The sequence below is a fragment of the Salmo trutta genome, chromosome 14 (genome assembly GCF_901001165.1).
Source record: "Salmo trutta chromosome 14, fSalTru1.1, whole genome shotgun sequence".
NCBI classification, from domain to species: domain Eukaryota; kingdom Metazoa; phylum Chordata; class Actinopteri; order Salmoniformes; family Salmonidae; genus Salmo; species Salmo trutta.
Genome location: NC_042970.1, coordinates 67,675,623 through 67,685,705, shown reverse-complemented (window position 1 = coordinate 67,685,705; position 10,083 = coordinate 67,675,623). Strand labels below are relative to the sequence as shown.

General features: G+C 42.6%; 2 protein-coding genes across 4 annotated transcripts; both read left to right on the top strand.

Moving 5' to 3' along the window:
* LOC115147193 (ADP-ribosylation factor-binding protein GGA3) lies at positions 1 to 7,666 on the top strand. Of its 3 annotated transcripts, XM_029689270.1 has the most exons (17): positions 1 to 64; positions 707 to 791; positions 1,042 to 1,117; positions 1,211 to 1,309; positions 1,417 to 1,540; positions 1,644 to 1,747; positions 2,129 to 2,209; positions 2,385 to 2,522; positions 2,752 to 2,833; positions 2,955 to 3,074; positions 3,313 to 3,549; positions 3,767 to 3,828; positions 3,977 to 4,212; positions 4,442 to 4,734; positions 4,876 to 5,045; positions 5,660 to 5,770; positions 6,116 to 7,666. In XM_029689270.1, the coding sequence occupies exons 1-17, from the start codon at positions 25 to 27 to the stop codon at positions 6,224 to 6,226; spliced, it is 2,169 nt and encodes a 722-aa protein (XP_029545130.1). In that variant the 5' UTR covers positions 1 to 24; the 3' UTR covers positions 6,227 to 7,666. The 3 variants fall into 3 exon arrangements, with proteins under 3 accessions (XP_029545130.1, XP_029545132.1, XP_029545133.1); XM_029689272.1 differs by lacking the exon at positions 1 to 64 and having other exon boundaries at positions 707 to 883; XM_029689273.1 differs by lacking the exons at positions 1 to 64; positions 707 to 791; positions 1,042 to 1,117 and having other exon boundaries at positions 1,221 to 1,309; positions 1,401 to 1,540.
* Positions 7,667 to 7,841: 175 nt separating this feature from the next.
* On the top strand, positions 7,842 to 10,083 carry LOC115147194 (small ubiquitin-related modifier 2). The gene is made up of 4 exons (XM_029689274.1): positions 7,842 to 7,989; positions 8,587 to 8,718; positions 9,002 to 9,073; positions 9,405 to 10,083. Exons 1-4 carry the CDS (start codon positions 7,969 to 7,971, stop codon positions 9,468 to 9,470), a joined length of 291 nt encoding a protein of 96 aa, XP_029545134.1. The 5' UTR covers positions 7,842 to 7,968; the 3' UTR covers positions 9,471 to 10,083.

The window sequence follows — 10,083 nt, the reverse complement described above, 5'->3', positions numbered from 1 at the left end:
CCCATTGGTGTCTCTGCAGTGAATATGGCGGATGCGGAAGGGGAGTCGCTGGAGACGTGGCTCAGTGAGTTACATGCTTGGAAATTAAATTATACGTACTTCTTTATGCATCGTTTTAATGTTCAACAATTTGGCAATTCACAACTACATCACCAGTGCCAGCTAGAATGTACATTTTATACAAATGGCAACAATGGCTATGTTCATTTATTCGTGTTTTGAGTCAATGTTTGGGTCAAGAGAGGTGGCTTGCAATGAGCTAACGTTAGCTAGCTATCAAAAATGTTTTGGCAACAACAGTTCATGTTCACAATGCCCAATGAATACGACAATTTATTTACTCTTGTTAGGTAACTAGCTAACTAAGCTTCTATTTTTTGCTAGTTGTCAAGATTGTTGGAGTTAGTTTGCTAGCTAGATAGCTTAGCAACTACTGTAGTTGTTTACAAATCCACCAGCAGCAGGCTACACAACTCTGACTAGCTAACTGCCTACTTAGCTTCCTAAGTGTGACTAGCTTACTGCAAGGGCTGGCTGCATTCGACTAAATCTTGCTGTACTTGCGTCAAGACAAATGTGCTGTAACTTTCATGACATGTTTGGCTTTTATCACATTCAGATGTCAGCCATCAGCAGTTTTTATAAAGGAGCCTTTGAAAACTCAGTCAGAGATAGATATTCATGTGACCCCCCCCCCCCCTTACAGACAAAGCCACCAACCCATCCAGCAGGCAGGAAGACTGGGAGTACATTATAGGATTCTGTGACCAAATCAATAAGGAATTGGAAGGGTATGGATGCTTTTTCTATGCTCTTCAAGTAACGTTACAGCAGGTCCCCTGGATCATATTTCAGAAGCTGAACTCATTTCTGCAGTGTTAAGGTATTAATCTCATTGTAATCAATAAGGTTTTCTGAAGTTGTAATGGTTATAACTTTTTATTGTTGTCAACAGCATAACCTGAAATTAGGCTAATTTGGAACTGTTGAATCCTTGAATTGTTTGAGATTTGTTCTGATATTATATGATTTTAATTTCAGCCCACAGATTGCTGTGAGATTGTTAGCCCATAAAATCCAGTCCCCACAAGAATGGGAGGCGATACAGGCTTTGATGGTGTGTAACATCCCACTCTTACATTGAGTATTTGTCATTTATCACTAGGCCTATAATTCTTGGAGCGTTAACATTGACTACTCACTGTTGCAGGTTTTAGAGGCTTGCATGAAGAACTGCGGGAAAAGGTTCCACAATGAAGTTGGGAAATTTAGGTTTCTAAATGAACTCATCAAAGTGGTGTCACCTAAAGTAAGTAGATAATATCAACTGTTTTGTATTGGTCCTTAATCCCATAGTTCTGTATGTAATGTGTTGCTTTGTTAAAATGGAATCCATCCAGCTGAACCCTGTTCCAGTATCTAGGTGACAGAGTGTCGGAGGTGGTGAAGAAGAGAGTGGTAGATATGCTCTTCAGCTGGACGCTCTCTTTACCCGATGAGGCTAAGATCAGTGAAGCTTATCAAATGCTGAAGAAACAAGGTAGGATTTCAGCATTTTAAAATTACCCTATTTCAGGTTTTCATTGGTTTTTAGCCTATACTGTAAAGTCGCCATGGCACTTCTAACTGTTGCCTTTTTTCAGGTATTGTCACAGTTGACCCTGAGGTTCCTCTGGATAAGACACTGATGCCGTCGCCCCCCTCCCGGCCCAAGAACCCTGTGTTTGAGAGCGAGGAGAAGAGCAAGGTGAGATGCTTCCTTCTTATGATGTTTGATGGAAGATCTTTGTATACGGACGATGGAAACAGACTATGTGGAGAAAGTGTTAATTGTGTTCTTTCAACAAAAAAAATGATTTCTGTCTTTGGGATGCAAATAGCATAGGCTAGATCGTTTATGACTATGTCATTACAATAACAATTACACTGTAAAACCCTCCTGACTATCTCACCCTCTCTCATTGGTCCTGGCATGTTTGCTTTTCTGAGCTTCAACTTGATCTATGATCAAAGATGTTTTCTTAAGCCCTGGGATCTGTCACAGGGATTGGCTGCTGTGACTGGACCCTACTGTGGGAAAAAGACTAGAGTACTAGAGACTCTGACTTATTATTCTCTCTCTCTGTAGCGACTGGCCGAGCTTCTGAAGAGCAAAAAGCCTGAGGATCTACAGGAGGCCAACCGCCTCATCAAAAACATGGTCAAAGAGGTTAGCCTACATGCATCATCATACAGACACGCATCCAGTGACGTAGGCAGTAGTTGTGTAAACAGAGCTGCTACACAAACATAATGATGTTGATGACAACCATAATGACGACAAGTGATTGAATCCGGCAGTCACTGTCCCAGTGGGTTTAAGGCAGGTGTGTGCTGTGTTTCAGGATGAGGTGAGGCTGCAGAGAGCGTCGAAGTGCAGCGGCACCCTGGAGGAGGTCAACAACAGTGTTAAACTGCTCAACGAGATGCTCAGCCACTTCAGCAGGGACCAATCAACGGATGGAGACAAGGAGCTTATCAAAGTTGGTCCACATCTTACTTCACTATTGTAGACTTTTCCCTTCAAAAAATTGGAGAGAGACACTTTTTATAGATTAACTTTGTGGAAAATAAAAGGAAATCGCTTCCAGGACAATGAAAGTTTGCTTAACAATATTTTGTTGTTAAAAGCACATTAATACACTTTGGAAGCATATATGAAATGTGTTGTCATCACATAATATTATTATTGGTGTTGCTTTTTCATTTCAGGAGCTTTACGGTGACTGTGACAAGTTGAGGGGGACTGTGTTCAAGCTGGCCACAGAGACAGAGGACAATGACAGCAGCTTAGGTAACCAACACTCCCTGAGGCCTGCCATCTTATTGGCCAAAATAGTCAAATCCCTCCCATTGGACATATTGATTGGTTGGATGATCCTTCATTGTGACCTTTGACCTCTCGTGACCCCCAGGTGACATATTGCAGGCCAGTGATGACCTGTCCCGCGTCATCAACTCCTATAAGAGGATTGTGGAAGGACAGACTGTCAATGGAGAGATGGAGCCACTTGGACTGTCAACTACTACACAATGTAAGAACATGAGGGTTCACAGATGTTATTTTCTACCAGGGATTATCCAGCTTTTCCTTTCTGGGTCCCAGGTCTGGGGATTCTTTACAAAAGTATAAGCCCCCCCTTCATCTGAGATCACATTGGTGTCTTATTGTATTTACCATCTTGGACTGTTTCACCCTAATCTTGTGAACTTCCCAAATCATGATAGCAGTAACAAATAAGTGAAACTCAATCTCTTTCCATCCCTGGCCAGGTACCAAAGACAGCAACCAGTCTGAGGTCCTGATAGACCTGGCTGGTCTGGACCTCCAGATCCCCTCCCCACCAGAGCATCCTCCTCTAGCCCAGCACCCAGACTTCATCCCAGCCGACCTGCTGTACGGGCCTGCCCCCCTCCAGGTTCTTCAGGCCTGCCCTGCCATGGAGGACCCCAGGCCCAGCAAACCCTCTGCTGCACTGTCTCTACTGGACAAGGAGCTCCTCTCTCTAGGTACAGCACATCCTATATCAGCACCTTTGTCTTAGATCTGATAAGAAAGCATTAGTCTTCTGTATGTCTTTGTGATTCATGTTTTTGACATTGAATAGTAGACTCACCTAATCCCCACATATATTGCCAAAGTCTCTCCCTCTTCCGGGAAATGTGGGTTTTCTTGATAGAATAGGAGAATAAATTGACTGATATATTGACTGTTTGTTTGTTTCAGGACTAAATGACCCAGTTCCTGCAAAAGATGACTTGAATAATCTGTGGAAGACATTTTTGCAAGTAAATGGCCATTTTCAAGTGTCCTAACCAGTCAATACTTTCAGAAGCATTTATCTGGTAGAAATATTTATCCTCCTGGAAATATTGATCTTAAGAATATCAGCTTGACACACCTTGTTTAATGTGATGTAAACCCTTTCTCTTCCAGGCTCCCAACCCAGTTTTGGACCTGTTTGGCAGCGCCCTCCCAGCTACTGTTTTCTCTGCAGCTTCTACGACAGAGAATACAGAGCCTGTTTCTAAGACAGCCGCCCCTGTCAGTTACCCACAATCCTCAGTGGCGGCCTCCTTCCCCTACCCCAGTGCTGCTGCCCAGGCAGTCTCCGCCTCCCTGAACCACAGTCTGCAGGACCTGGCCATGTTGGATTTGGGTAGCCCCAAGAGGTGTTCATCTCCACTACCAATCATACTTTATGTTCCTGTGAAGGCTAGATGCTAGCTAGCATGTACCACACCATGTAACTGTGGAGGCTTGAAAGTGGATAACTGAAGTAACATTTAAATGCCACCAATTGGCATTATTGCTTGATCTATTCTTTTGAGTGTATGCAGTAGGGATGGGCGGTACAGAGTACAGGTTTAATGTACATCCATCTGTCATCATCTACTATAGCATGTCTGGTGTGATCAACACTGGCGACCTGTTTGGGATGGGTGAGGCTATGGGTGCCACTGCCTCCCCGAGAATTGGGATCCCCGCCTCCAGATCCAGCCCTCTCCCTCTGGGCATCCTACCGGCTGCTGCTGCTGCCCCTACCTTGTCCCCTAAGACCCAGGCTGATGACAGCCCCCTTCTCCGTTCCCTGTCCCCCATCCTGATTCTCCCGCTGGGGCAGGCCAGCCCAGCCAAGTTCCCTGAGATCTCCCTAAGTAACATCCACGTCCCCCTAGAAGCCATCAAGCCAAGTGAGTCCCAGGAAGACCTTAGCCTGCCTTCCGGAGTTTCTGGGTATTGTAGTTTGGTAAACGCAGATGGCTCAGTACAGTGGCTGGAAGTGCAGATACTGAGTGTTTTCTTCCTCTCGCTGTCATTCTGTGATGTTTAAGGCAAGCTGTGTCCTGTGACGGCCTATGATAAAGACGGGGTCCGCGTTCTCCTGCACTTTGCCACCGACTGTCCGCAGGGCCGGCCGGACGTGCTGGTGATGGTGGTGTCCATGTTGAACACGGCACCTCTTCCCGTCAGGAACATAGTCCTACAGGCTGCTGTACCCAAGGTAAGGCTGACTTGGACAGTGGACACCCGCGCTGTTACAACCTATTCAATTTCACTGTGGTCTGTACTTACACTGTAGTACAGGGATAATCTACTAGATTCAGCCGTGGGCTAATTATTTTTCTTGAGCGGATGGTCAGAACATAATTACAAATCATTTGTAGACTGCAAATTGACTGCAAGAAGATATAATATTTTAAAACCTTGCTTACATTTGTTTATGATCACATATATCTCTTTTATGTGTGGGAATAATGAGGAACAGATTCCCAACATTAAAATCACTTGGAGCTGATTTCCTGGTGTTTTGACAGTATTTTATGTCCAACAATGGAGAGAAAAAAGTTTGCTCGGAACCTGTAGGGCCAATTAAAACCAACGTTGCCAGTTGGGGAACCCTGCTGTAGTTGATTAAAAGAACTCATGAGTATCATTCTTTTAGCATACCTGAATCCTCACTCTCCTGACAAGTGAGATATGTTCAATGAGGTACTGCTTCAGACAGGCAGTGAAGTTTGCTCAAACAATAATATTTGTGAGTTAATATATATGAACCATAGCCTGTCTTCAAACTGTCACTGATAACCCCCCCGTTCATTCCTTCCCCCTTGCCAGTCGATGAAGGTGAGACTACAACCGCCCTCGGGAACTGACCTGGCACCCTTTAACCCCATCTTTCCCCCCGCCGCCATCACTCAAGTCATGCTGCTGGCCAACCCACTGATGGTGAGAGTCCTCCTAGTGTAGTCAATGAGAGTTATTCATCTGATATTTTCATGAGTTGAAAATGTGGTTATTATGGTGTAATAAGATATTCCACTTAGCAGATGTGTTATGGTACAGTGAGTGCATACATGTTTTTTTGTCTGTGTGATCCCTGCTAAGGTTCAGGATCCATTATTCCATCCTTTAGTTGTTACTTGGTCTTCCTTACATCGCCTACCCATGTCTCATATCACCTGGATCATTTGTGTGCTTTAGTTTGAAGTCAAAATGATGCTACAATGCTAACCAGCAGGCTAAACTGGCATGCTTACTCTGTGCCTGTGTGTGTCTGTCTCTCTCTCGCAGGATAAGGTCCGGATGAGATACAAGCTGACGTTCACACTGGGAGAGCAGCAGTGCACAGAGACTGGGGAGGTGGACCAGTTCCCCCCAGCAGAGATATGGGGGGCTCTATAGCATCCCTAACCCCAAAATGGTGCCAGGGACAATACAGCAACACATGGTGGGGACTGTATTTGGGGGAGAATCAATGTATTTGCGAATGTTTCATATACTAGTAAGTTATTAAGCGATATTATCATTATGCCATTTGTTACATTGTCCTTCTGTTAGGTGTCATGTTTATTTATTTATACTTCAAACCCAATCTTCTCTGACTGGAATTGTTACAGAATTGCTGCACTTTAGAAATTCGGTTTTAGAGCAGTCATATACACTTTGAAATTTAACTTTGAACGGTCAAGAAGAGCCAGCCTAGCATGTGATAAGAGTGGAAGTTATCACATGATATATATTGGGCAGTTACACAAGACTGTTACAATGAACTACCAGTAATTGGACAGGGACAATCTCCCGATTGTCACAGTTAATGGAAAAGAAGCCCAAGACTAGTAGCATACGGTATACATGTATCTTTTTTCCGCCTGCCCCCTTTCACTTTATTCCAATACAATACCTCAGTAGAAAATGATGGTGCAGATAACTGACAGTACAGACAGCTAAATGCTGAACACTTGCATAATGTTGTTGAGAAGAACTTTGAATATATTCAAAATAATTATTTATATTTTGGGAGCAGAGTGCTATTTATCTGGTCAGGTGGGAATTTTCTATTTCTACCTATATATTTCTATTAGTGCTATTTTGACATGTTTCAGTTATGGGAGGTGGTGGCCTGCCAAGATGTGTGACTGTGAATCCTTAAATATTTATTTATTTATTTTTAGGTGCTTGTCATGAAAGTATTGGCTTCCAGAGATGGTGTTAGCTAAGCAAGCTCTGTCTTCTGTTTTGAGATGAGTTTACTGCTGAATTCTTCCCTGCATACTTGACTTTGAATGGCTTGGTAGCAATTTAATATTAGTTTGTAGAAACCTGGGACTTATCCAGGAGGGGGAAATATCATAGCACTTTCAGATAGACCTGTATTGAGTAGAACAGGGAAGCTTGTTTGAATAGGGAAGCTTGTCAGCTCTATACATTACATTTCTATCTGCGACGTCTTAAACCGTGCATCCCCATTCAAACAGCCTATGGTGAAGGTGCTTTGCCTGCAGTGGTACAATAGGACATGAATCGGTAACTCAAAATAGGGCTTATGGGTGCCCCTTGCAATGTACTTGTATGTAACAGGAGTGTCTATGTCTGTATTCTGTCTGTCTGCGTTCTGAAGCCACTTTCTGTTATTAGTACCAGTGTTATAATGGGAGGAGGACTCTTCCAAACTTTAATATCAATTGTTGCTCTATTTATTGTCCATTTTAGAGATTGGCAAATTAATTAATGTGCATTAATGTGTGGTTATTTAATGAGATTGAACAGAAGTACTGTATATGTATTTTCGAAGAACTGTTTCACCGCATGAAGAATTAAAGTCTTAATTTTAAAGAATTGCCACATGCTGTATCTGGTATGTTCATATGCCTGCCCTAACCCACTTGCGCCCATTCAGACTTTGATTTCCGGCGATGAAACACCTATAAATAATCAACCCTCCTGGAAAATGTCATTTTACTTTGTATTTTTAAGTTTAGTTTCACACCAACAAGCAACACTGGGTACACACACTGTGAATGCTCAGAAATGTATCGTCATGGAAAAAGCGCAGCACAGACTGCTCTCCAAACTGGCGCAGATGGAAGTCGCGCTCCTGCCCAAGCGTCGTGGAGAAAGCGCAGAGTCGCTAAAGTGTAGCAACCATGGCAGACGAAAAACCCAAGGTGAGCAATGAAACATATTTTATTTGCAATATTTACAGTGAAGTTGTATTCTCGTTATGTTGGTCTGTATGATATTCTGAAAAGGTTTGAGTTTTAGAGCAGCTAATTTACTTAACCGGTTGATTTACTAGGAAATATTTCAGAATCGGTCTGGACCGCTTGCCTAGGCTAACTGCTAGCGTGTAGCTAGCTAGCGAATAATATCAGTAACATTGTGCCTTTTGTGATTTATTCATGTTTTGTCAGTCAATAAAATCAGTTTAATTTTCTAATTTAAATGTAATATTCATATTCATGTGTTTTCTTGTCATGATGCGCGGATGCAACCTAGATGGCTAGCTAGCTAACGTCGAGGGCCCAGTATGGCAGCTAGCTACATACAGTTGTTAGCATGCTAACATGATCAATTAGCTTGTTGTAATTGTTATGAATCGGGAGTATTCCGTGCAGACCATTGCACTTCACAATGTCTCTATCCAAATATCATAATCCGTGATTTTAAACTTAGTTTAGATGTGAGTGATAGTTTAGTTACTAGAGAATGTACCAAATATCCATTCCCTTCTCTAATCATGGAATCTGTTTTATTTTTTTTAGGAAGGCGTAAAGACGGAGAACAATGACCACATCAACTTGAAGGTGGCAGGACAAGACGGCTCAGTGGTGCAGTTCAAGATCAAAAGGCACACACCTCTCAGCAAACTCATGAAAGCATATTGCGAAAGACAGGTAAGGCACCAGCAACATCCATTGACTGACAAACATGCTTTTCATGTGGCGCGGACTGGTAAGAAAGACGCTTCAGGAGGGCGGTCACGTGTGCTAACAAGGCAGAGGTCCGGAGTTCGCGCAAGGTATGAGCCGAATCGGGAGGAAGTGGTACTCGCTAAGAAAGCAAGTCCTGTACACATGCACTCAGACTGAGGGCTTTGTTACAATGCAGAAGTTCCCTTGATTGAAGTATTGTGTATTTGCAGTTCAAATTTAAGTGTGTTGTGATGCCTTTCCACAGGGCCTGACGATTAGGCAAATCCGGTTCCGGTTCGATGGTCAACCCATCAACGAGACAGACACACCAGCACAAGTAAGTTGGTCGATAAGGTTTGTTATTGTTGGATCAAATCCTCTTGACTGTTCATTGTCAAATGGGTTTTATCCTGTGCCGGGGTCTGCCTCCAGGACTACATAGGGTGCTGGAGGCAGAGGTTCAATCCCTTACTTTCTCTCCTGTAATCCTCTCATCTGGCTCTCCATTTAACATTCTGATATGAACCTGAAAAGTTCAAAATACCCCCCCAAAATATATTTGAAAATCGTGTTTTATCCTGCCCATGAAGAATGTTTACACGGGTAGAAAAAAATGTATAAATTGCTGATGCTATAACTGATCTTGACTATTACTTTTGTTTTGTCAGTTGGAAATGGAAGATGAAGACACAATCGATGTGTTCCAGCAGCAAACGGGAGGTTTTTTTCACTAGGGGCCTATGTTCCCCACCAACACCCCTACCTCCCCTGTCAGCTCGCCTCTACGTTCCCTAATAATGTATTTTCTGAAACTCTGCTTTTGAATTCCAAGTTGACTTCTAACTCCTATCCCTAGGCACTTAATGCCAATCTGAAAAGATTGGATAGGTTTGACCAATATGGTAATGACTTGCTGTGTTATAGCCATACTTCCAATCCTTTCAGGTCTACAGGAGTTGGGTCAATTTGGGATTCAGCATACATAGTTCTACATTCACTCTGATATTCACATAACATACTGTTGTATATTATTGAATTTATTCTGTACATAAACATCTGAGTGAGTGTACCTATTGTCAGAACTTGTTTCATGTATTGAACTAATCCAGCAATCAAAGCCTACAATTCTGGACAATGTCTTTTGGAAGGTGTGTGTGTGTGTGTGTAAGTTCTTTACATCTAATTCACCTGTTTTGACAATTGCTGGTCAGACTGTTTTCAGAGATGGATTCTTTCTTTAATAATTGTAGAAGTTGTATGCGATGCAACTTGTATTGATGTTCTCCAATAAGCCTGCATTTAAATTGACTCACATGTTATTGTTAAATAAATTGATTCTTTTTTAAA

What these genes read in the sequence shown, in the direction of transcription:
- LOC115147193 (XM_029689270.1), top strand. Translation starts at nt 25, where the DNA reads ATGGCGGATGCGGAAGGGGAGTCGCTGGAGACGTGGCTCA. An exon ending in TGTGGAAGACATTTTTGCAA is followed by an intron (nt 3,829 to 3,976) that starts GTAAATGGCCAT and finishes TTTCTCTTCCAG; the next exon opens with GCTCCCAACCCAGTTTTGGA. An exon ending in TACAGGCTGCTGTACCCAAG is followed by an intron (nt 5,046 to 5,659) that starts GTAAGGCTGACT and finishes CCCCCTTGCCAG; the next exon opens with TCGATGAAGGTGAGACTACA.
- LOC115147194 (XM_029689274.1), top strand. Translation starts at nt 7,969, where the DNA reads ATGGCAGACGAAAAACCCAAG. An exon ending in TGGCAGACGAAAAACCCAAG is followed by an intron (nt 7,990 to 8,586) that starts GTGAGCAATGAA and finishes TATTTTTTTTAG; the next exon opens with GAAGGCGTAAAGACGGAGAA. An exon ending in AAGCATATTGCGAAAGACAG is followed by an intron (nt 8,719 to 9,001) that starts GTAAGGCACCAG and finishes GCCTTTCCACAG; the next exon opens with GGCCTGACGATTAGGCAAAT.